Source organism: Gracilinanus agilis, chromosome 3 (assembly GCF_016433145.1).
Source record: "Gracilinanus agilis isolate LMUSP501 chromosome 3, AgileGrace, whole genome shotgun sequence".
NCBI classification, from domain to species: domain Eukaryota; kingdom Metazoa; phylum Chordata; class Mammalia; order Didelphimorphia; family Didelphidae; genus Gracilinanus; species Gracilinanus agilis.
The window spans coordinates 263,230,071-263,257,798 of record NC_058132.1 but is presented as its reverse complement, the minus strand read 5'-3'; the positions used below and the strand labels follow the sequence as shown (position 1 = coordinate 263,257,798).

The 27,728-nt window shown below is 35.5% G+C and overlaps 1 protein-coding gene across 1 annotated transcript in view; it reads right to left on the bottom strand.

Moving 5' to 3' along the window:
* Positions 1–18,876, bottom strand: part of LOC123242237 (fibroblast activation protein alpha) — a 92,839-nt gene extending 73,963 nt beyond the window's left edge. Inside the window, exons 1-3 of the mRNA XM_044669830.1 lie at positions 18,623–18,876; positions 17,330–17,525; positions 16,926–17,010 (exon numbers count right to left, since the gene is read on the bottom strand). Of these exons, the coding sequence (XP_044525765.1) occupies positions 16,926–17,010; positions 17,330–17,335 (91 nt within the window). The 5' untranslated portion in view covers positions 17,336–17,525; positions 18,623–18,876. The remainder of the gene's footprint in view (positions 1–16,925; positions 17,011–17,329; positions 17,526–18,622) is intronic.
* Between the last annotated feature and the right edge of the window lie 8,852 nt (positions 18,877–27,728).

Genomic DNA, 27,728 nt, shown 5'->3' with positions numbered 1-27,728 from the left:
AAGTGTGCATATAATATATATATAAATGTATATCATATGCATATGTATATTATATGCATACCTTTATAAGTAGAAGAGATCCTCCTCCAAAAAAAAGAGAAAGCAAGAAAATGATAAACCACAAAGAACAGCATTTTACCTTTTTAAATAGATATGGATTACCCTTTTTAAAAAATAAATATGGATTACCCTTTTTTTTTAATAGAAAAGTTTTTATTCTAAGAAACTCATATGCCAGCTCAAGGTTAAGCTATAACCATGCAGTAATATATTTCTTTTTTAAATTAATTTTTAATGAGCAAAAAATTATTTTATCTGACTGCCACCTCCCCTTCCTCCATGGAAATAAATGAAAGAAAAGCAAAAATTTCATAACAAATATAGACGGTCATGCAAACAAATTCCCATAGCGGCTATCTCCCAAAAACATATGTTTCATGATTTCATATGGGTCCACCATCTCTGTTTCAGGAGATGAGTAACCTTTTCAATCATTATCCTTTGGAATCATGGTTATTCATCATGTTGGTCAGATTACAAAATTATATTTAATTCCAAACTCAAATTCTCTTAAATCATATTTTTATTTTTAAAAATAATGCTATAATTTTTAGTACCAGTGATAGAAATAGTACATCTTTGTAGGTTTATAGATTCTTAGATTTAGAGTTGGAAGGGACCACAGAAATCATAGAATCCAACCAAATTTTTATATTTGAGGAAACGAAGGACCAGAGAGTTTGTGGCTTCTCCAAAGTCAGGCAAGAAGTAAGTAGAATAACTGGGATTTGAACACAGGTACTTTGAATCCACAGCACTCTTTTTGAGTTCTGAAAACAAAAGGCATTCTAGAAGTGTAACTACTGATCTTACCCCAAAGAGCTGGATTTTTCCCTTTCCTCTCTTGTTTTTATTCTCTCCCTACCTCACACAAATTACGGTTTTAAAATATGTAAGTGTAGAATGAAATGGGGATATGCAGTCTCCATTCAAATGTCTTTATATGACAAATGTGTCATATTTGCATATTCTATGATATTTATTTTACTTATATTTAATTAATTGTATGATATATTTTATATAATGGTATATGTATTTATTTTATATGATATGACATTATGTGTGTGTATATATATATATACATATATATATATAACTTTTACACATAGTTTATATAATATTGACCAGAGTAAATGAAACTATATCTTTTCAGTTTATTGAAGGCCTTGTTTCTAATTAGCTAAGTGATAGTTTAACTAACAAGTCAATCTTCTCTCTGGTCCTCAGTTGTTTCATTCACGAAATGATCTGGTTGAATTAAATGATTCCTGAGGCCCCTTTCAGTTCTAGCATACCAGAATTCTGACTCTTAATTAGAATTCCTGTATCAAAGGGACTATGAAGTGATAGAACCATAGCTTTAGGGTTAAAATGAACCTTGATAGCCATAGCATCAAATTCCCTCATTTTACAAGGGTTTGCGTCCTAATCAGGACAAAATTACTTCAACCATTTAACTAGTTAACACCCATGTATTTTTGTTTCATTAATCTGTGCAGCTATTAATGTTATGCTAAGAAAGTGATATCAGACTAGAATGAGATAAGGGTTATTAGCTCTTTTTACAATCAGGAAGTGGATTCTCAATAGCATTACATTTTTTTCCTTTTAAAAAATTTTCCTATAATTTGCTTTCTCACATTTCCTCTCCATTCTAATTAAGATTGAATTTATTTCATGATCACATACTGCAAAAACTTCTCTATTTAATTGAACTGTTATAGATGGTACTCATACCATTTGTTTTATAAACCCTATTCAAGTGACAGTAAACCATTTTACTGAAAACAATAGCATTAGGAAAAATGTTCCATATTTGCCTCATCCAATTTTTCTTAGAAATTCCACAAACAAATAGCAATCTGCTCTTAATGTAATGAGGGGGAAAAAAGCACAACACAATTTGCAGTCAAAATTATTTTCCTCTTGAAATATACTTGAGCTATGTCTATTCAATGCTGAAATGCCGAAACATATGGATGAAAGTGGAAAAATTCAGTCAAATCATTTTGATGCGGGGAAGTATGGATGTGTGTGTGTGTGTGTGTGTGTAAATGATCAACTAAAAATTTCACTTTTCTTCTAAATTTTCATCCTTCATGTAAAGATAGTCTTAGAGTGTTTTTTTTAGACCTAACTTCTTTTGTAGATCTAAATCTATTCTTGGGTTTATAGCTATGATCTTATACAATAAGCTTTATATCTTCATAAATATATTTACAGCTTATTTTACTTACTTGTAATCTTGCTTTTTAAAGCAATTTATAAAAATTAATTTTAATCAACCATACTACAGATATCAAGATATTTCATATAAATTTCAGATAAATAAGATTTCATGTGAATTATATGAAGTAAAATATTTCAAATAAATTCATATAAATCATTTCACAAATTTATATAATTTATGTGAATTTATCTTGATGTTATATGAAAATATCTTGATGTTTCATGTAAATTCATATAAATTATATAAATTTCATATAAAATAAATAAATTCATATAAATTAACCAAAACAAAAAAAGTTTTACTTTGATCATATTTTAATTACAGAATGGATTATCTAAGATCGTGTATCATAAATAGTTCAATGCTTTAATGGCACTAAGGTGACACCCCCTCAAGATAAAATCCCATCCTTTTAAATCAAATATTCTTATGATAAAGCTGTCTGATTGAAAATCTTGGAGTATCATATATTTCAAAATGTCAGCCACAGGTGATCAAAGGGCAATATGGAGGCACATGTTGTGCACAAGATGCTGTTCATCCCTTTGTTTAGAAGAGAACAAATGTATTTTGGATTTAAATGAGGCAGAGTTGCACAAAGTCGTTTGCCTCACTTTTTCTTCCAGGGTCTTCAAATTCCAGTGGCAAGACAAAAGTCAAGAAACCCAGAATGCATGGGATGACCTTGGCCTCTTTGATATCTGACCAAGCTCTAAACAATCCACAGAGCCTTCTTCTGCCACCTTCATGGCCATTGAAACAAATTGTTCATATCTGCCCATTTCACTGGGGAAAGTCTTCACATGGTTGAGGCAGACATCCCCCCAAGTCACTGATGGCTTTGAGGCCTGTCAGTTACTCCTCAGCTTTGGTTCCAGTGATGGGCAAACTACAGCCCATGGGCCAGGTGCAGCCCCCTGAAATGTTCTATGCAGCCATGGGACATTATTCCTCATCTGACGAATACGAGTAGGATACAATACAATGAAATTTCGAAAGAGTTGCCTTAGAAACAGACTGACAGATGAGCATTTCCTTTCCTTTGACCCCCTCTTTAAAAAGTTTGCCCATCACTGGTGTAGACCATCTGCCAAGAGGGTTGTATAGCTACAGCTTCTTGGAGCCACAGGTGAGCATTGGGTGACAGGTGGACACCAAAGGTGGACGAACAGTCCTGAAAAGGCATAACAAGCCCTCTCACCAGAGCTGTGAGGTCTTCCTAAACACCCTTTGATCCTAGTAACAAGTCTAGGAAAGAAGAGTTAGAACTTAGGGTCACATAGCTAGGCAGATTTGAACCACTGTTCTTTTGAATCCAAATAATGGTTCCCCTGCCTGACCCACATGTGAGATTTAAAATTCTGGTCCAAGATTTAAATATTTCACAGAGTGAGTGATTTCTGGTATGGAATCCTTTCCAAAAGTACAGATCATAAATTCGTCTGTAACTTAGAATCTTAGAGAATTGCCTGGGACATTAAGTGGTTAAGTGACTTCCCCAGGATGACACAGATAAGCAGGACTTAAAGCCCCGTCTTCTTGATTTAAAAGCCAAATCTAGTCAGTGTGACATCCTGCCTCTCAGAAAGTATAATGACTAAAGGAGATGGACTGGTCATGCAGCGAGAGGTAGGGAGCACATGGATAACCTCAGTACTGTACTGATATCCATAAAATTAAAAATGGGGATATCCTATGTGTTCTACACATTCTCTGAAAAGAAACTTTGGGAGAAAAATTGGCCTGAATCTTACCATGTTGAGAAGACATGGATGTGTGCACCAATGGAGAGAATGCCCACTTCACTTAGATCACATATTTGTTGAGGTATTGAAGAAAATATTCTATTGTTTGTGCACCAAACCTCTATGCCAATTTCCCATCACAGCATAGTAGTGACCCTGGAATCTAAATCTATACCAATGGAACATAGATTCCAACACAATTTCATTGCTAAAGAGGAGTTAGATATAGCTCGATGACTGATTTTTCATCATCTGAGGACCATGTTAGTTACATATAATAATAATAATATTTATATAGAACCTGCAGGTTTGCAAATTGCACTACAAATATTATCTCATTTTATCCTCATAACAAGCTTAGGAGGTAGATGCTCTTCTTAGCATTTTTAGAAGATGAAATTGAGGCAGACAGGGCATAAGTGATTTGCCCAAGGTCACAAACCTAGGAAGTGTCTGAGTCCAGATTTAAACTCAGGTTATCCTGATTCCAAGTGCAACACTCTAAGTGCAGCCACCTAGTTGCCTAGGTTTGCAGAGCTTTGTCATCTGTGAGTTGACCATCAGGCAATAAAATCTCTTTTTTGGGTCAGCTAGGTGGCTCAATTGATAGAGAGCCAGACCAGGAGATGTGAGGTCCTGGGTTCAAATGTGGCCTTGGAGATGTCCTAGCTACATTACTCTGAGCAAATCACTTAATCCCAAATGCCTTAGCACTTTTCTTCTGCCCTGGAACTCATAGTTGGTATCAATTCTAAGACAAAAGGTAAGGGTTTTTTAAAAAAAATTCTACCTATTATGCTGCACAATGGTTCACTTTCATACAGAAGGTGAACCTACACAAATAAAGTCATAAATCATCGAAGTGTTCAGATGTCACTGCAGAAGAAAATTTTGTTTTTGGAATGTGTATCACAAATCTATCTTTATAACTGAAATAATAAAACTACTAGCATAATCATAATTAATATTAATGCTAAATAGCACCCATTATTTTTTAATTACTTGTTTATTACATTAAAGTACCCAGTTAACTTCCTCTCTCCACTCCCCCCACCCCATTAGAGAAGGCATTATTTGACAAAAAGATATATGTATATGTAAAACTGTCTTACTTTTTCCTATTTATCAGTTCTTTCTCTGGAGGTGGACATACACAAGTCATTCTTCAAACAATATTTCTGTTGCTGTATATAATGTTCTCTTGGTTCTACTTATTTCACTCTTCATAATTTCATGAAGGTTTTTCCATGTTTTACCAAAATCAACCCATTTGTCACTTCTTATAGCACAGTAGTATTTCATCACAATCATGTGGCTAATAGTCATCCCTTCAGCTTCCATTTCCACAAGGAGAGCTGCTATAAATATTTTGGAATATATAGATTCTTTTCTTTTTTCCCTAATCATCTTAGGAAATAAACCTAATAGTGGTATTGCTGGGTCAAAAAGTATAGACAATTTTATAACTCTTTTGGCATGATTGCTTATTGTCTTCTAAAATGGCTGGTTCCATTTGCAGTTCCACCAATAGTGTATTAGTATCCCCATTTTTCCACATTCCTTCTAAATTTGTCATTTTGCCCTTTTATCATTTTTGTCACCGATAGGTGTGAGATGATACCTCAGGATTGTTTTGATTTGTATTTCTCTCATCAATAATGATGCAGAGCATTTTTGTATAGTTATATACAGTTTTGAATTCTTTATCTAAAAACTGTCTGTTCATATCTTTTGACCATTTATAAATTGAGGAGTGGCTCATATTTTTATACATTTGATAAAGTTCTCTACATATCTTAGGAATGGGACCTCTATCCTAGAAACTGTCTATAGAAATTTTCTCCAACTTTCCTAATCTTGGCTACATTAGTTTTATATGTACAAAAACTTTTCAAATATTTATGTTAATATAGTGTCCTAAATGATCTTTCTAGATTTCTCTCTCATCTCGTTAATAACAAACAAATAATTCTTCTGAGTATCTCACAGTCCCTAGTATAAGTTCTCTTAGAAGTTTTTCTAAAGCTCTAAATTAGAAGCTAGCCTTTCTCTTACATGCCTAGGACAATTATGCATGAGGGTGTGTTCTACTAGTCATTTCTTTTGATGGATACATAGAAGTTGTAATTGTTATTGGTCTTCATGGAGTATTTAGCATATGTTTTATTGTGACTCAGAAAATATCTGTAAAGCAATTAATAAAGAGCCTTATTAATCCTCCTAGTGGCTTCATAGAAAGCATTTGCTGAGAACGTTTCATACCAGTGTTAGTAGGTGGGAGAAAAGGGATAATAGAAGAGATGATTGTCATCATTCCTCTTAAAAATGCACTGATAACTCATCTCCATGGAACTTTCTCTTTCATGTCACCCTGAAAGTTCCCTCTTACACTAGACTATCCACATTGGAAGTCCTCTGCCCCTTCAGCCTCTGCCCTGAATGAGTGGTTTCTCCCAGAACCTCCAATTTAAGGAGGCCCAGGTCCACTATGTCTTCATTCTTCTTATTGTACAACTGGCTCTTCTCAGGAAGATTTTCTTTACTATTAGCTTCTACTTTGGGAACATTTACCATCTTCCTCATCCTTTTAGGTTCCCTTTTGTCTTCCCTCATTAGAATTTAAGATCCTTGGAGGTAATGACAGTTTTTTTTTTCTTGCTTCTATGTGTATTTATAGCACTTAACAAAATGCTTAGTATATAGTAAAGCTCTCAGTAAATGCTTGTTAAATTGACATGACTTGATGAGTGTCTCCTTCAGACCCAATCACCTGGTGCTGTACTGGTATACAACTGTTTACAATGCCCACAGAGGCACAAGGAAGGAGGTAGAGCCAAAGGGATCACAATGTAATCAATCTTCCTTGAAGGGAAAGAATTTTAGCTTGACACTTTATATACTTGGCATGCAAGTCAAATTCTTAATATTGCAATTTGTTAATGCTGGCTAAATTTATATAGGGCTAGAAGATTTGCAATGTGCTTTATAAATGCTATGGAACAGATACTCTTATTATCCACAATTTATAGATAAGGAAACTAAGGCTTAGAGGTTAACTGACTCACCCAGGGTTATACAGCTATTCAAGATATTAGACAGAATTTGAACTCAATTTTCCCTGAGTTCAGTCCTCTATCCACTGGCCTACCTAGCTGTCTCAGTTTGCCAGTGATGTATAGGAGATGTGTAAAGATTAAAAGAATGAGAATAGAAGGGTATGGTATGTGTATTAGGCCTACCTTTGGATTCGTCATTGAGTAGAGAAATATCATACGGGTATAGAAACGAAGATTCATTTAGCCATCATTTACCTATTTTCTTTTGGGATGATAGATCTAGAACTGGATATCTTTTAGGATAATAGACCTAGAAGGTATCAAGTCCCAAAGGCCTTTTTTATTATAGATAAGGTCTAGAGAAATTAAGGAATGAATCAGAGGCAAGATTTGACAGAATGTACTCTGATTCAGAATCAAGGCTTTTTTCACTGTATCTTTGGCAAAGGTTTATGAATCATCTAGTGTTTTATTGTGGTTGGGTTTTTTTCCATGGAAGTTGTTTTGTTTTGTTTGTTTTTTAGTGACAAACTTTGAATTCCTCTCAGTTTAACTGAATCCAATTCAGTAAATATTTGTTCAGTGCCTGCTATGTGCAAATCACCTTTGTAAGGTGGGGAATAAAAAAACTAAAATAAAATGTCCCTCCTCTCAAGGAGTTCACATTCTCTTGAGGGAAAATGAAAATGCTTAATATATTTAAAACCCTGTTTTCCCTCCTTTATATGGTTAAAAGTTTGCTATAATGCCACCCTACAAGCTGAATTGACTTTCATAAAAATCTTTATGGAAATACTCCATAGAGGCATATTGCTAATCCAATATTTACCTTGACACAAATTTTCACCTTTGAATTAGCATTTATTTTTATTGAACTTGACAGCTTTTTCTGCATTAATGCAGTCAAAGAAATGGTATCAACAACCAACTTGACATGTGTAGTCTAATGTAAGTAAAAGATTCTGAGGAGAAAAATACTCTACTTTCTTCCATTTTTTCCCTCCTATATTTCTTCTTGCTCTCTTCACTGATTCTTAATTGATATATTGTTAAATTTATCTGACTTCATTCATGCCTCCATTTAGTGTTTTTATTTGACTATATTTTATAAATGTGTGATATATCAGTTTAGATTCTCAGATTGCCAATTCTCAGGAGCAAGGGTAGTGAATGTGGAACTTTGTATAATTAGTAGAGTTTTGTGTATGATTAGACTTTAATAAATGCTTCCTCAAAGCTAATGGAAATGTTTGATAGGCAATGGGGTGAAGCAGTGATAAGAAGGCTGGATTTGGGTCAGAGAATTGTTATTTGAATCTTGGCTCTGTCCCTTCCTACCCAAGTTGCTTAGGCAAATTAATCTTTTTAGGCTTTAGTTGCCTCATCAGAAAAGCAAATGGAGTTGGACAAAGTGATCTTCCATGTCTCTTCTAGTTTTAAAACTATTATCCTTTTATGAAAATCACCTGAATGCCTTTATTCAAAAATAACTATTAAATATCTAGAAATAGTTGTTAAACATGAAGTATACATTAATAGGTGCTAGACTTGATAGAAAGCTAAATTCAACATGATCTCTTTTTGTATGGATCTTAAAAATCTGTTAGAATGATAAAATACTCAAAACAGTTTAATATAAAACAAATCAGAATGTGACAATTTATGTAAGAAAAACAAAAGGCTATGAGATCAGATGAAAAATGTGTTTCAGCCCACAGAGAATATTACTATTTTCACAAAAAAGAAAAAACTTGGTGCTTTCTGTGCTTTCTTTTGGCTGACTTTTGGTCTAGAATTTGGTGGCTAAACTTTTGTCCTCCTGACTAGGTGAAAGAAATGACCATAAATTTAGAGCTGGGTGAGATCTTAGGGACCATCAAGCCCAACCATTTCATTTTACAAAAGAGAAGTTTGATTTGCCTAGGGCTAAATAGCCAGAAAGTATGAACCACCATTTAAATTCAATTTTTCACAACTCAAAGTCCATCACCATAACCATTAGATCACCTAGATACCAAAGACTATATTATTATTTTAGGGGGCATATGAGAGTGGTATGGAGGAAAGCTTATATTTCTTGCTTCCAGGATATAAAGTGGTCTGAGTGAACTACATATATATAGGAGATACGGAGTAGAAGTCTACTCCAAAGAGGTCAAAGGAAGAGGAAAAAGACCAATATAGACAAAAATATTTATAGCAACTCTTTTCGTAATGGCAAAGAATAGGAAATTGAAGGGATGGTTATCATGAATGACTAAATAAGTGATGGTATGTGAATGTGATGGAAATTCCAATACACTGTAAGAAATAATGAAGGGGATGGTTTCCAAAAAATCTTGGGGAGACTTATATGAACTGATACAAAGGAAAGTGAGTAAAATAAGAAAAAAATAAAATAACAAAGAAAATAATCTTCATAGTAACAATAAAATAATGAAGCTAATTAACTTGGAAAGATTTAATAAGTGATCAAAATGTTGGACCACCACAATTCCGAAAGTCTCATTATGAAACATCCTATCCATCCACAATATCCATGATGGAAATAAAGGTATAATTTTTTGTTAAGGGGGTAGGGAGTTTAGTGAATATATACGTTAAATTTCTATTTGCTATTTATATTATATTTATTATATTTATATTATATGCTATAGAGAAGCAATAGCCTCTGTGCAGATTGAAGCAAATATTTTTCTTTCTTTTCTTTTTTTTGAATATGGCTAATTAAGAAATCCGTTTTGGATAGCAATGGTTTTGTTTTTCTTGCTTTCTATATGGGTGAGGGAGGGAGAAAATTGGAAATTGAAAAAAAGTATTTAAAAGTTTTTTAAAAGAGAGGTAAATGGCAGCTAGATACAAATTAAGATTTATAAAAGTTAATTCCTTTCATTTGTTGGCGTGATAGAAAAGGAGCTTTATAGAAACTGATGGGGAATAAAGTCAACTCAATGCAAAGAGTCTGGGGGACATGAAGGGTGGGTTTACCACTAGTTGTATTGTAGTTTAGGATTTGGAAGTAATTTCTCTTTATTTAAGGGACTAATTGAAAAAGCTAATGCTACATTTACCAGGTTAAAAACAAGCTGCACAATTCCGGTTAGATCGATACTTTCAAATGCTGTGGAATGTGGAATGTTGTCAGGTGTTTGGTCCAGGAATGGCAGTCTGGACTCCTGCCAACCACATCCTTTATGCAACATGGAGACTAATTATCTTGTTCAGGCCCTGGCTTTCTGAGATTATGACTTAGTATAGCAGTAGTCCTCAGGCATAATTCCTCTGAGTAATAATAGCTGACATGTAACACTTTAAGACTTGCAAAGCACTTACACATACATTAACTCATTTGTTCTTCAAAAAACATCCTTTGAGATAGGATAGCTGATAACTTTTCAAAATTAAATTTCAAAGTTAGTATTTGGCTGGTTGAATTTGGTTTACTTCCCCTGCTAATTCTCCCTCCCAAAACTCATTGCCACTGTTTTTATTTGCAGCTACTATCTGAGAAAAATACATTAATTCTAGCCAAGATATGATTTGGAAAGGACAAGTAACTGTTTTATTAATATCCCCATTTTATAGGTGAAGAGACTGAAGTTTAGAGAGATTAAATAACTAGTTTGTCGTCACATTGCTAATAAATGTCAGAAACAAGATTCAAACTCAGGTCTCTCCTGACCCTCAAGTTCAGCAAGCTTTCTGCTACCTATCTCAAAGGTTGGAGTGTGGAGTTATGGAAAGAAATTGGTTACATATCACGGCAAGGAAAACAACCGAGTACATTATGTTCTCCCAAAGTATCCATATTTCATGACCCTCATTTTTTCACTTCTATAAGAACTGTCTCCCTAATAATAGTGTAAATACATTTATTGGGAAGACTGTCTTATGTTTCTTTTATAGCCATTAATAATATCAAAGCACTTAGTAGGCGTTCAATAAATATGAATGAATTTTTACTTCTCTCCTAATATTTCAATATTAAAATGTAATCTTTTGCTGGAACCATACTTTTGGCAGCCATCCTTTGTGATCTCCAATAGTTGAGCAGAAGTTGAAATGAATTTTAAAAACATATCCTTCTTCTAAATATATCTAGCACTTACTTGATTAACACTTAATTCCTGACAGTGCCCTTATACTCAATTTGTTGGCCCATCTTTGGTGTAGTTACTCATAAGCCACTTAAATACTAATTAACTGTGTTTTAATTATTTGCAATTTTCTGACTTTTATGTGAGTGCAAAGCAGAAAATTATTTCAATTACGAATCCAAGAAATTACAATTCACAAAAATGATTCACAAGCAAGTTAATGATGCTTTCATCTTCCTATTTTCAACTCCTTTTTGAAACTTTGTAATCCTACTTATTTGGAATTCTATTGATCTTATTATATTAATCTGGACCCAACAGTTGAGGGCAAAATATTTTAAAAGGATATGACTTTATAATGCATCTGATGTCCTTTTTAATGTATTTGTCAATAAGATGGAGCAATATAGTTAGGTGAGCCCACAATATCTGATTCATTACTTCTCTCTGTCCTCTGACTACATAACTGCCCAGAAGTGAAATATCCTTAACTTGTTTACAAAGTGACACAGAATAGGGCACATTGATGGCACTTATCTGTTGCCTCCATAAAAGTAACAAAACATCTGTTTGTGCACGTTGACCCAATCCTGACATGTAGACATTTACAAAGCTAGTATTTCTGTGATCCTAGAAGAGAAATTAGAGCAACAGAAGGGACCTCAGACATCATCTAGTCCAACTTTCTCATTTTACAGAAGAGGAAACTGAGACCTAGAGAAGTTATATGCTTTGCCTGCAGTACTGTAGGAATAAGTATCAAAGTGGGGGGATTTGAACTCTTTGTTCTTTCATTGTACTTTATTGTCTAAGATGTGGTCCTATTTCAGAGTCACCAGGTTTATAGTAAAAGTGATAATAAATGCTTAGTTCTAGCACACTTTGTATACATCTCCCAAGGTAGCACAACTTTAAGAAACATAACCCCAAAAGGCTTACTGCTTATATCATACTTTACTCCTTCCTTTTTGCTCTTTCTATAGCTCTACATTTACATTTTCCCCAAGTACTGCCATACTTACTGTTCTCTCTTAAATTTAATTCACCCATAAGCCATCACCCCACGATGTCATTAGCCCTTTTAGAAAATGAAGAGTAACCTCTGCTAATCACTCCCTGGACAAAGTTAATTTATTTTTCTTATGCTCTATGTATAAATAAAAATGAGAGTGATGATACTGACTTTTTGAAGAAATTACATTGTTAGCCAAACATTTTCTTGAAAGGTAATTTGGAAAAGTAATTAACTGATTATCTCAAATTCCTTCTAATTTTTCCAGACTTAAAAATTTTAAACAACTTAGATCTTTCTCCAGACTTCAAAAAGTGTTTACAATTTCCTCTGAATCAAGTCTTCACTTTGATTATTACTGAACTCTTTTTGACTACCTTCAAATGCAGATTACCTACAAATTAAGATTTATTAACTGCCTAACAATTTAAGAAGTTGTCTGTATTATCAGCCCTGGATTAGTATTTCAGAGTATCAGGGTTCAAATCTTCACTCTGTTACTTGTGTAATTTGGGGCAAGTAAATTCCTTTCTCTATGCGTTAGTTTCCTCATCAAAAAAGAACATTGGATTCCATGGCTTTTTTCATCATTTCCTCTAGCTCTAAATCTATGATTCACTGATTTCATTTAATAACAATTTTTATTCAAAAATATTTTTCTTTCCCAGTTACATGTAAAAACACTTTACTATATGTATTCTGAAATTATAAAATCCAAATTGTTTTCCTCCCTTCCCTTCATCTTCTTGGAGGTGGTAAGCAATTTGATCTGGATTACACATATATTATCATGCAAAACATGCTTCCACGTCGGTCATTAAAGCCATAAATAAACTAATGTGAAAGAGGTTATGCTTTGATCTGCATCTGACTCCAACAGTTCTTTCTCTGGAGGTTAAAGGCATTCTTTGTCACAAATCCTTCAGAATTATCCCAGAACATTGTAGAATAGCAATAGATATAGAATTAGATGTAGAAATGACAACAAATGTTGAATTTTTAAAAACAATTACTTTCTAGTTAAATTGTAGGTATGCAAAAATATTGTTCCCGTTAAGGCTATTTGAGGGCATATTTTGAGCTCCAAAGTAATATGGTAGAAACAATTTCAATTGGGAGTTTCTATTAATGGTGTTAGTAGTGTGGGGCAGCTAAATGTTGCAATGGATAGGGCGCTGGGTTGGGAATCAGGAAGATATATCTTCATGAGTTCTAATCTGGCTTCAGACACTACTTCTGTGAGACCCTGGGCAAATCATTTAATCCTGTTTGCCTCAATTCCCTCATACAGAGAAGGAAATGGCAAACCCCTCCAGTATCTTTGCTAAGAAAACCCCAAATGGGATCACAAAGAGGTGGGTGAATGAATAACAGTTAGGGGCTATTCTATTCACACAAACTAAACTAAATCCCAGCCTCCCTCCCTGGTTGTTTTCTAAGCAGAACAGGCAGAACATTTTGGCAAGGTGGGCAAAGTCGGAGAAATGGAATTTTATGGGTAAGTACTGGCTAGAAGAATTGTGGAGTGTGTAGAACTCTGGACTTACTACTTATCGGACCCCACTTAATAATTTTCTAGCGTCTCAGTTTCCCCATTTTTAAAATGAGCATTTGGCATTGGACTAGACCGCCAACGAATATCCCTTTCAGCTTTTGACCTGTGGTCTTCTGTGATATTAAGATTAATCATGGGTTGTCATCTAAGGACCTAAATCCAAAGGTAAGAACACAGGTGTTTAAACCTTTTGGTCTTTATATACTTTTATACTGAGATATGACTTTTAGTCTCTTTTAAAGGATAATCATTTTCCCTAAAGTTTAAGTGAACTTTTTAATTTGGTTGTATCGATATCTAATTTGTAACCATACATACTGAACTTTCAGGATAGAAGAGAAAAACCTGGTCAAATGTGCGTCAGTATTAGGATGCCAGGGTTAGCTGGATGTTATATACTGAGTGGTTGTCTGCAAACACACCCACTTCTGTCTTTGACTGCTAATGGCTTTATTCTTTGTTATGTCTCTTTCTGGGTTTAAATGCAATCTGAAATATGAACAGGCTAAAAGATGATTAAATTGCAGAAATTCTCGCTTAAGTGGTCTTGCCCTTACCTCAACTGGGGCTGGGGAAAAATTCTTCCTTTTAGGGCGAGCCTCATCTTTCTCAAACTCTAAGAGTAGATTAACGGATTTGAACTAGAATCATTATGTGTGTCCAAATTGCTTAACAGTAGGAAAGAGGAAAAGCATTTATATAGCACCTACTGTGTGCCAGGTAGGTAGCTAGAGCACTGGACCTGAAGTCAGGAAGTCCTGATTTCAAATGCAGCCTCAGACACTTCCCAGCTATCTAAGTCACCTAATCCTTTTTTTTTTTTAACTTTTATTTTCTACCTTCGAATTAATACCATGTATTGGTCCCAAGGCAGAAGAGAGGTAAAGGCTAGGCAATGGGGGTTAAGTGATTTGCCCAGGGTCACACAGCTGGGAAGTGTCTGAGACCAAATTTGAACCCAGGACCCCCCATCTCTAGGCCTGGCTCTCAATCCACTGAGCTACCCAACTGCCCCCCCCACCTAAACCTTTTTGCCTCAGTTTCCTCATCTATGAAATGAACTAGAGAAGAAAATGACAAACCACTCCAGTATCTTTGCCAAGAAAATACCAAATGGGACACAACAGAAATGACTGTGCAATAACTGTGCCAGGCATTGTGCTCAGTGCTTTTATAAGTATTCCCTCATTTAATCCTCAGAGTAATCCCAGATGTAGATGCTATTATTATCCACTTTTTACATTGGGAAAAAACTGAAGTTAAATGACTTACTGTTGGTCATACAACTAGTGTCTGAAGTCATGTTTGAACTTAGGTCTTCCTGATTCACAGGCCCACTGCTGTCTCCGCTGTGCCACTAACCACCCCTGATAACAGCAAATTTCAAATAGCATAGGAACAGGAATAGCTTCAAAGTGAGGAGGATCAGAGGCCACCAAGTCCTGCTTCTGACTCATTGGCTTGGATGATGTCAGGCAATTCATATAACATCTTAGTGCTCCGGGCAACTTTCTAAGACTGAAAGTTTCAAAGAAGGTTCCCATCTGCTTCTGTTGAGGACGTTTCTTCTTTGGGAGCTCCCTCGACTAATGGAGTCATGGATTTGGTTAAAAAAAATTGGTGGCTAAATTCTCCTTTGTAGGCGTGAGTTGTAGGTCTGCAGGTATGTAGGTGTCAGTATACATGGCTGGAATGGAGTTGGAACAAGCTGTGCTCTTCTTTGTCCCCCAGTATTCATTATGAGGGAAAAAGTGGAAGTGGTCATTTTCATGTCCTCTTGAGTGACTCAAAATCAGGTGCTAATTCTAACCAGATTATCACTCAGAGGGGTAAAAACCAGGTCTGAGCTACCACTGACCACTGCAGGTGCACTTATAATGTGGCCACAAAACCATTCAGGTGAAATCCTGTTCCGTTTTATTTTCCCCGTGTAACTCAGTGCCAACGGGACCCCTCAACAGTCTGTGAGCATTCCTTTGGGACCAGATAGCAGCAAGAAGTGATGAAAAGCATCGAAGGCAAGAAACTATTTTTAATAACGACATTCTGAATACTGCTTTTCACCCTCTGTTAAATCCTATCCCCTTTCTAAATCTGTGAAAATTCTGTGGAAGTTTTGCATATTTGCAAGGAATGTATTTTCTGAGGCCCATTTTCATTGTAGTCCTTGAAACTCTTGAAGCATTCAGGCTGTGTGTTTTCTTAACTTGAAGAATCATACTGTTTCCATTTGATGTCCCTATGGCTATCAATTTACTTCCAGCTGAAGGTATCTCTTTGCCAATACAATGCATTATCCACATATTTTCCAAACATCTGAGTCTGGGGCGTTTTAGTATTTTTTTTTCCTGTTGTTTAGAAGGCAAGGCTTTCTTTTCAAAAAGATTTACATCAAGAAACTATGCCACCAAATTCACAGGTTATTCTTATCTGGACATTTAATTTAAAATTCAAACCACCCCACAGGATAAGTGAAAAACATTTGCTTTCTAGTGAAAAGCTAAATTAAATTTTAATCTAAGCTACTCTGGTGACCCTTTTCTTTTCTGACTGCCCACCATGATTGGTTGTTACCATACACACTCGTTTTTAGAATCTAGTATTCTGTTGTCCAAGTCTGAATGTAAGAACCTACTCATTCTCTGACCTGGGTCCAAATTTATATCTTTCAGTGAGAATGCCCTTACTTAGGCACTACTGGGCTATTCAATTAATTTTTTCTGCTCTTTAAATGAATGCTTTGATCTTCTCTATATTATACACATTTTTTCCTGAGATTTTCAGTCCCAGAACTTTTTGTTTTCAAAGTAAGCCTGACAAGAAGGCTGAGAATGTACAGAAATTATCTGTGAATCTATTCAATCCATGTCATTTAGAATAGCCAAAGCAAATGCATAAGGGATGGGCGATAGTGAGAGATTTGGTGGGTCTGAGGGTGTTAAAATTTCACCTTGAATCTCTACTTTGGGACTTTCATTGGTTTAACATCTCTCTAATCTGGAATACGAATGCTATTTTATGATCTATTAAAGCCTCAGGAATACTAACAGCTACCACTGACAAATTAAGCTTTAGGCAATGTTTAAACCATTTGGAAACATGGGTAGCAATGTTGCAAGTTTCTGGACATTCTGGGAAGACAGACAGGGTAGCCTATGGGAGGATCTTACCTCTTGGTGGACGTAAAACAATACAGACCACAAGCAGGGCAAGTAGAACACAAGTGACGACTCCAAGGACAATTTTGAGCCAGAGCTACATAAAAGAAAGTTAGTTTTATTCTCAGGGTCTACTCAAATGTTGAAACGGCAAAATTGTGTTTGCACCTAAATCCTACTGTTCCCTCCCCACAAAGCATTTGATTGTCTTCTTCCACGGATCTGACCGTAATTGCTGGAACCTCTCCAACTCTGAAACTATGTTTCTACAGTATATTTAGTACAATTTCCCATCCCCAGCCCCCTCCAGGAAGTAAATACTAATGAACAAGAGTCTCACCTTCTAAGCAGAAAAATCTCCTAACAATAGATCCAACACTTTTTCTCTAAAAGACATCTACTTTCCATATACTAACCTTCATTTTTCCAGATGTTTCTGAAAGAAAGAAAATCCTCTCTTCGGAGTGTGGGTCACTGGATCTATGAGAGCAGTTAAAAAGAAGCAGTCTGTTTTCGCAGTTGGAGGCCAAACCCAAGACCAGGGTTGTTTTTTTTTTTTCGTTTTTTTTTTTCCGCGTACTTTTGAATGCTGTGCCAAATTTCAAAGGATTTCTGTAAAATTAGAAACAGATTTTGGGGGCATTCTTGGCCTTAAAATGACCTGTGGGTGGCTCTAGGGAGTCTTTATAGCTTCCCCATCCTTATAAATTGTACACCAACATCTGCTTACGTTGACATATAGTTTTGTTTTTTGTTTTTTTGTTTTTAATACATGTCCAGTTTTATGTTTCATTTCCCTCTGGAAATCACTTGCAGTAAGCTTTGGAAAACCACTGGGTTTAGAATAACTTTATTTGCAACTAAATGAAGGATTAAAAGAAAATCATCGTTTTCTCTATATATGTACTTTCTGCCCAGTTTTTAACAACAGATCAACAGCGAAGGTATATAGGACTAAATAAGAAATAAAATTTTCCTCGTCTGTTCTGACTCTCTGGGGAGCTTAAGAAATCCTTAGAGAAATAACAATTTCTCTTGATGTAATTCTTTTGTCCAAATAACTTCACATGCAATTTTGTTAAATATAGAAGTTCTTTAAAAATCAAATGTCTGAATTAAGTTAAAGAATAAAGACTGATATGCTTATGAGTTAGATATGTATGAACATATTGTAAAAACTAAGACACATAAATAATTCACCAAATACCCATGAGCAGAGTGGGAATGACTGTTACAAATGTAACAGTAATGCAAAATCTTCCTCCTGAAATAAAATGGACTTCTAGTTGGTTCTGGAATGAGGAACTCGAGAATATGGACAGTATGTTAAAGTGGGCCAGTCAGTGTTATTGTTTGCTATTTATTTTAGCCTACTGGTCTGGGTACCAGCTGGATTTTCCTCCAGCAGGGACTGGGAAGCTGACATGAGAGCTTTCACACTCAGACTTTCCCCAGACACACCTCACTGAATTCCAGTATTATGAAAACTGCTGCTGAGGAAAATGAGTCATTAGGCACTTACTAGCACAAAGACATAGCCACCACAGGATTGTGGAAGGCATCTCCATTTGCAGATGGCCAGTAAATGAGATCAACCTTTCTGGACTTGGAGCAATCAGTAAAGGTCCTATTATTGACTAGGGAGACCCTCCCAGTTACCCAGGTGGCTTCTTCAATTTCTTGACATCTTAAGGCAAAAAGCTACTAACCTCCTCTTGACCTTCGAGCAAACTGTTCACTTGTGGTCCTGCTTTGGGTAATTCCTTTTAGTTTGGGACTTGTTCAGAGATAGTGTTCTGGGCAGTTCTGTTCATTCTTCTGCTCGTTCAAACCAGCAATTCCACTCTAGTACGCTGCATGCAACAAGCTTAACACGGTTTTGTGCTTTGGAGAGAAAATCTCTGCAGAACAGCTCCTCTTTAATAAACAATTACAGGGTAATTAAAATGAATATTATTAGCTTTGGGAATGAGAAATTTCAGTGGCCTGTGATTGGTCTGGGTTATAGATTAATTTTTCTACAGTGCCAAGCGGGAGACAACAACAACAAAAAACTTCAGGTGTCAGGTTCTCTCACGAGAAAGACAGTGTTCTGTGATGAAGTACAAACTAATTTTAAGTCCAAAATGGTAGCATAGAGGAAAAGTATGAAGGTGAGAATTTTGAGGGGTGTGTGTGTGTGTGTGTGTGTGTGTGTGTGTGTGTGTGTGTGTTTAACTTGATAGCTTAGACTGGCTAAAATTTATATGATTCAAATGATGACTTCTACATATACCTCCTTGTTAAATCTGTTTAAAGGAAAACCAGTAAGTTTTGATAAAAATAAAACTGACATTAAGCCTGCTTTATATTTTCAGTATATTCTAGAAAAATCTGTACATTTTACTTCTATTCCAGTAAGTTAAATGTGTGCTTTTGTTAGTACATATACTCCCTTCATGGAAGCAGATTGCAATCTCTTCACAATTTAGCAGGTAGGTCATTCCTTCATTCACCAAATGTTTATTAAGTGCCTACTATGTACCACATGTTAGAGATATGAAGAAAAAATAAAACAGCACTTGCCTTCTAGGGAGTGCAGAAACAATACATACAAGGAAAATAAAATCCAAAATACATACATTCCAAGTAATTTTGAGAGTGACGGAGGTCCCTAACAATTGTGGGAATTAGACTAGGTTTTCAACATTATAGTTTCTGAAAAAATTTGCCGCCCTGTTACTAGCCTGGTGTTGAGCCTGCCTGAACATAGTTAGCCTGTTCTTCAGACATCTCCTAGCCTTTGCAGCTTAGTGGAACCTGGCAGAGCTTGTGCTGGGCTGGCTTAACTTTCAAGAACCCAGGGTTGCCTCAACACTGATGAAGTGGGAGTAGAGAACTTTAGCCGGGGCATCCACTTTAGTGGTAATTATTAAATATGCACAAACAATGATTATCACAGAAGCCTATAAGACTATTTAAAAATAAGTTTAATGAATAAATAACCTCCATTAGCAGGTTATGTATTCTTTGGACTTATGGGGTCCAAATTCCAAGTGAAAGTCAAAGTCGAAATCTTTCATTCAGTTCAAGTAAACAAGTGCTTATCATGTGTGTGAGACACTGAAGCTACATAGACAAAAGCTAAGCAGGTCTCACTCTCAAAGAGCTTACATTCTCATAAGGGGACATAACTTGACAGGTGGAATAGGAGACAGAGAACTAGACTTGTATTCAGGAAGATTTGAGTTTAAATCCCAGGTCAGAAAGCTATGTGATTTGGCCAAGTCACTTAACTTCCTCCAGATTTAGTTTCTTCACCTGTAAAATGGGTATAATTATAAGCACCTACTTTCACAGAGTTGTCTACAACAGGATCAAATAAGATAATATATATGAAATGCTCTTCTTCAAAACTAAAAGCTCTATATAATGGTTTGCTTTTGTTATTATAACAAATACACAGATAAATTAAAATGAGATGATTGGGAAAGGGAGAGAATATTGACCATCTCGGCCTGGAGTGAAATAAGGAAAAGTAATGCCAAGGTCTGGCACCCATGTTGGGCCTTGAATAAAATAAAGATTCTGAAAGTCAGAGATAAGGTGGAGACTGGGGGAAGATGGGCTGAATTCTGCACTTTGGGATGGTTTTCATGACCATACTGAAATATAGAATGGAATGTCAGCTTCAGGAAGCAGCTAGTAGACCAGTGCATTTGGAACATAAAATGCTTGAAGAGGAAGAATTTGTAATATGATTAGAAATGTATTTAGAGGCAGATTGTGAAGTACTGTTTTAAGTACTTAATTGAAATGTTTTATGTTTTCTCCTTGTACAAAGGGGAGTCGGTTATTGAATATTTTTCAAAGAGGTCAGAGCTGTGTCTTAGAAAGATAGATGGTAGGGAAGAAAGACTGAAAGCAAGGATACCACTTGGGAAATTTATAATATCCTAGATATTATAGACTAGAGATAATGGGGACCTAAGCTAGGGTCGTGCAGTATAAGTAGAGAGAAAGGGAAAAATACAAGAGATTTTGTGGAGGTAGAACCAGCTTGACTTGGCAACTGATAAGGAAGTGAGGGAATCAAGTATAACTTGGCAACTAAAAATGTGGATGACTGGGAGGGTGTTAATGCTTTCAACAGAAATAGGGAAGTTTGGAGAAGCTACATGTTTAGTGGGAACATGATAAGTTCCATTTTAGACATTTTGAATTTGAGATGCCAACAGGACATCCAGGTGGAGGTGTTCAACAGGCAGATGGAGACATGGGACCGGAGTCCAAAAGAGATTAGGGTTGGTTACTTAATAGACAGGACAACTGAATACTTATGACCAAGTGAGATTGCCAAGGAGTCGAATACACAGAGAAGCAAGGCTCCAAGTCAGAGCTTTGGAATCACCTGTGTTTAGAGAAGAAAAATATAGATGATGATCTTGCAAAGGAAATAGAAAAGAATAGTGTTCTAGACGCCAAAACAGACAAGCATATCCAAGAGAAGGGGAGAATCATGGAGGGTGCAGAGACTGATCGGTTATTCATTGTGTGTCCAAAGTGGAAAGTCCTAATTAAGCACTCCCTGTACCCCTCGGAAAGAAACATCCATGAATATGTTAAATTATGACTGAAATGATCTATCATCTAAGAATGGCAATTCAATCCCTGTGATCAGTCAAAACCAGATCATGACTTCATTATTTTGTCCTTAAGCAGAGGTTGGAGTCTGTCATCTCTTGGGTGTTTCTAGGGCGAAAGCCAACACTGACAAATTAGAGTACAGAAAGAGAAGTCTAAGGTGGGGTTGCCTCTCAGAGTACATTTAAAGCAAAAACAATATTAAAACTAAATCCCCAGGTTAGCCTGTCTTCGTGTAGGAACAGAGGATTGAAGAAAGGGAATCGCTATTCCTATAGCCCATGTACCTTGTGTACCTTTTAAAAAGAAGCATTGTACTCCATTGCACTTAGTCTCCTTTATCACTCATTGAATTTATTACTTCTCCAATCAATCAAAAATAAGTCGATAAACATTTATTAAGCACCTATTATATGCCAGGCATTGTGACAAGTGTTGAGTTTACAAAGAAAAAGAAAAAAATAGTCCCTCAAGGAAATTATATTTTAATGGAGGATACAACCTATATATCTATATTTATAGATAGATAGATAGATAGATAGATAGATAGATAGATAGATAGATAGATAGATAAATGATATAAATATATAGAGGAAGGAACAAACATATATTGACTGTACCAGATACTGTACTTTACAACTTTTAGTGTACTCAATTCTCACAACAACCCTGTGAAGTATCATTATTATCCTTATTTTACAGTTGAGGAAACTGAGTCAATTAGTCTTTCAGACCAGATTTGAACTCAGGTCTTCCTGACTCCAGGTGTTCTATCTGTTATATGACTTAGCTGCTTCTAGAGTAGATCCCAGATAATCAGAAAGTGGAAGGCATTGGCATGTATCATCCATATATAATCATGGACAGAGGGGTTACCAGAGAAATACATGAAAATGGTTGAATTTATATTGATTTCTACCATTTTATGACAATCTGATTTGATTTGATTCTGAATGTGACAAGTAGAACATATGAAAGGAAAATATGGATTAAAACCCCTCCTGATTTGTAATTAATACCTAGTCCTAATAAACTACAAAATTAGATTCATGATGTTTTATTGCAGTGAAAATTATTTTCTACTTTCATATGACTCATACAGGCCCAGGAACTTATTTCATTAGCAAAGTAGATTAAGGAAGAAACATTAACAGAATAATGTGATTCTCTCTAATGTTGCATGCTGAAAAGCTCATGAAATGTAGTGGTTTTTCATATATTACACATATGGTATATCCCAAATTATAAAACTTAAGAATAAAAGCTGTTTGGCCATGGCTAAATACTAGCAAGCCAGAGTAAAAGTGCTTAAATTGTGTTTGTTTTCAGACTTATTATCTATTTTCTACCTTGACAAAGTTCTTTAAGATGAATATGAATTTCACTAGGAAACTGGAATTAGAGATAATGTGGTCTGACTATAGAAAATTTAAGTATAATAGTGGGATTGGCCTAAATGATTTCCAAGATTCCTTCAACCATCCAAAATATAGAAATATTCATTATTAAGGGCTACTGCTATCATTTCAAGAGGTAAGTCAGTTCAGTCCACTAACATTTATTAAGGAGCTACTATGTGCCAGGTTCTAAATTAAGAACTGGAGAAACAAATGCAAAAAGCAATTCCTTATCTCGTGAAGTTTGCAAGCCTACTGGTGGGGTGAAAATAACATGTAAACACTTATGTACAAGCAAGATAAAGATGTGTATATAATTAATAAATGTAAGATATATAAAATGGTAATAGGCTCAGAGGGAAAGCCCTAAGATGAAGGAGATTGAGGAAAGGTCTTTTGTAGAAATTGAGACTTCATTTGAGAACTGAAGGAAGCTAGAGAAGACAGGAGGGAGAACTTTCTAAACATGGGGGACAGGTTGGGGAAATGCTCAGTGAAGACAGGAAGATTTTCATGGAGGAGGAACAATAGTAAGATCAGTGTCACTGGAAAACAGAGTATGTGGGAGTAATGTTTAAGAATATTGTAAAGGTAGGCAGGGTTCAGATTATATAGGGCTTTAAAAACCGAACAGAGGATTATTATATTTGTTTTTGGAGGTTATAAGGAGCCCCGGAGCTTTTTGAATGGAGGGAGGGTGAGATGGCTAGTTGAGTAGAGGATGGATTGGAGTGGAAAGAGAATTGAAGCACAGGGAACAACCAGCAAACAGTTGTAGTCATCCAGATATGTATTTACCAGGGTGGTGGCAATGTCAGGGAATGGGGTAGAGGGGAATACAAGAGATGTTACAAAGATAGAAATGACAGGACTTGACAAATAATTGGATATGGGGGTAAGGGATGAGAGTGAGTGAAGAATCAAAATTAACATCCTAAGTTTCAAGCCTGGGATCCAGTCAACATGGTTTTGTGGGGTGTTTTTTTTTCAGCTTCATTCAGCAATCTGTGACTAAGTGTCAAGGCTATGGATAGTGAGGGCAATTCAAACATGAGCTTTGGAAGAGCAGGATCTTCAATTAGACTCTGATTCCCAGCTGTGTGACCCTGGGCAAGTCACTTGACCCCCATTGCCCACCCTTACCACTCTTCTACCTAGGAGCCAATACACAGAAGTTAAGGGTTTAAAAAAATAGACTCTGAGATTTGAGAGGACAGTGGAGAGTTGAACTAGTTCACTAAGATGTCAGTTAGTAGCCAGGGCAGGGGTGATAGCCTTTAAAAGAAATGAGGAATAGAGAGATTGGAGACCATCTGAATATAAAGAACCTCAGTACAAGGCAGAGGAAGAACTAGAATGAAAGATTGTGATCAGATAAAGGGATTTCTAAGTTCATGAACATGATTGTGGAGCACTTGTGGGTGATAGCAAGATCAAGGGCATGCCATTTCTGTGTGTGGTTGTGATGGAGGAATAGTTCATGAGCAATAAGTAAGTTGAGGAAATGGGACATGCATGTGATAACTTGGATATGTCAAAAGATTCATGATTTCATCAGCCTAAATGCTCCCTCCATTAACACAGATCAAAACCTCTCCATGTCCTCATAGATAGATCTAATGAGTTTCCATGGTCAAAAGAAATAATAATTACATATCCATCTTGGAAATCATCAGACAAATAATTTCCCAGTACCCAATCTGAAGGATTTCATCTTTTAGCCCTCCTAAGAATTTGTGTTCTGCTAAAACAGCCTTGGGGAATCTGAGGTGACCTATAAGCCATGAAGAGCCATTAGAGTGACACATGAATGCACTACAATGGAAAACAATCTATATGACCCTCAGTTAATTTTATTAAGTTTGATAAATACAAGAATTGAAAAGTAATTTGCTAGTGTGCTTTGGGTAGTTTGGTCTTTCTCATAGAATACTTTGGGGGGGTCTATAATTTTTCAGATATAGAAAAAATTGGAGAAAAGAAATTGGGAATGATTTATTTATGAAGAAAGGGTCTTTTAATAATTATTATTTTTATTCAATTATTTAATTATTTAATAATATTAATAATCTAATGGTTAGATTATTAATTAATTCAGAATGCCTCAAAGTGACCAGTCATCTCTTTATAAAATAATATAAATGCCTTCTTTCAATTTACCAAAGTTCATATAGTAGATCCTAGAAATCACAAGGAATATTTGCTATCCCTGCTTATTTTTTTTAAAACCCTTACCTTCTGTCTTAGTATTAATTCTAAGACAAAGGAGTGGCAAAGGCTTTCAAATTGGGGTTAAATGACTTGCCCAGGGTCAAAAAGCAAGAAAGTATCTCAGGTCACATTTGAACCCAGGTCCTCCCAATTCTGAGCCTGGCACTCTATCCACTGTGCTATATAGCTGCTCCTGTCTCTGGCTCTTTATGGAATTGTTGTGTCAAAACTATTCAGATTAAGGGTTTGTTTTGAGGGGTTTTTTATGCATTCGATCCTATGCATCTATTTTAGGAATTGACTTACAAATGGCAATCAATAAAATTAAACAGTTTGATTGTGACATCCGATAATGCCTACTGTGCTCCCACTTGAAATATTTGTTTTTATGTCAACTTCTCCATTCTTTAATCCTTACATTTGGGTCTGTACTGAATATAGAAGGCTCTTTTCTGAATAGCACTCAAACATCTGTACTAATACATTACATTTCTGTAACTATTATTCTTTTGTTTACTTAGCAACAAAATCTTTTCTCTTTTTAAAGGTTTTATTGATGTCTTTTTTTTATCCTATCATTTCAGGCATATTAATAGAAGCAATATTGCCATATCATATCCATCTCCTCTAATCCCAATGTGAGCCTTTTATTTTAATAATCAGTCAATAAGTATTTATTAGATACTTATGTTTGCCCAGAAACATATAAAAATACTTAGGAAAACCCAAAAAAACTTGGTGACCAAATCTGACAGTAGGCACGTTCTATAATCATGGTTTCTCAGATGCAAGTAACACATCTCACCTAACATGTGCACCATGCAAGAGAAAACAGGATAGCACATTTCCTCAACTCTTCTCTGGGTCAAGATTGTTCATGGAACCAGGAAAGGACTTTTGTAGAAACTGAGACCATGAACCATGATCAAGTCACTTCTACCACTGCTGCTAGATGGAGCATGTTAATCCACTCCTCTATCACTCTCCCTTGTAACTTTCTATCAGAGTGCTTCTTCTTGACTACCATTCTTTTATGCATCAGATTTCCCCATTAGAATATGTTGCTTGAGATCAGGGATCATCCTTGCTTTCCTTTGGTATCTCTAGAGTTAAGTATAGTGTTTGCCAATTGGAGGCATATTGTAAATACTTTTCACTCTCTCCCTCATTCATTCATTCATTCCACAGTGTTTAGCTTCATTTTATTATTCTCTTCTTTCACATTGTTATAGTTATAATTTTCATTATTTTAAACACTGTATATAGTTTTCCTTGTTCTCCTGGCTTTACTCTGTTTAAGGTGATACAAGCCGTTCCAGTAGCATAAGCTTCTGAAATTCTTCAGTGTTTCCATCTGTACTTCTCAATAGATTCAAAACTACTCATGAAAAAGTGTCATAATTATGTTTTCTAATTTACCATTGTAGGTAAATATTTATTTTCCACAATACTTTCTTTTGAATTAAAATATAAAGAACCTAAATTGGTATTTTTCCCACTTACCCTCCTATATTTTACTGGGCTCTGGAAATGCTTGGTCCAAAGAGGTAGATGCCAAGACACATTTACGAAGGAAAAAAGTCATATTGTCTGTGATTTTCTCCAGTCCACTCATTTATATTTATATACCAGAGATTTTCTAAAAGAATAAAATATTTCATAAGATCATTTTCTATGAGGTAAAAATTATAATAAATAACATGGCACTCCAAATTAAAAATAGACTTAGCAAACTCAAATAAGAAGCATTCTCAGAAAGAGACTCAATGTTTCTTAAACCCTAGTTCAGGGCTAAGCAATGGATTATATTGTATAAAAGGCTGGTAGAAAAAAAGAAATGACAGTGTGGAGTAGGAAGAGAAGGCTTGAAAGAGTGATTGGGCATTTCTCAGATGTTGAGTGGGAGCAATTATAATCTTTGAGAAAGAATTAGTGCAAGGACAGAGCTAAAATGGTGGAAAAGAGGCAAGAACTCACTTGACTTCTCCCAAATTCATCTCCAAACAATTTAAAATAATGCCTCAAATTGAATTCTGGAGAAATATAAATAACAAAAGGTTGGGGCAAAATGGGTTTCCATCCCAAAGACAATCTAGGTGGTGAGCAGAAAACGTATATCATACCAGGGTGGTGATTGGGTCTAGAGCATTTAAAATGAACAAGAAAGAAGTTAAGGAGATGATTATCTTCTTAGAAAAGTTAGATATGATAGATTTCTGGAGAAAATTGAATGGGAATAGAGAGGAGTATATCTTCTTCTCAGATGTACATGGCACTTTCGCAAAAAGTGACCATGTATTAGGGCATAAAAGCCTAATGTAACCCAATGCAGAAAAGCAAAAATATTAAATGCATCCTTTTTGGACCATAGTGCAGTAAAACTTACATTTAAGAGAGAGAAATGGGAACATAGATTAAAAATTAATTGGAGGGAGTAGCTAGGTGGCTCAGTGGGTTGAGAGCTAGGCCTAGAAATGGAAGGTCTGGCATGAGACACATCCTAACTATGTGACCATGGGCAAGCCATTTAACCCCCATTGCTTATCCTTTACCACTCTTCTGCCTTTGAACCAATGTACAGTAT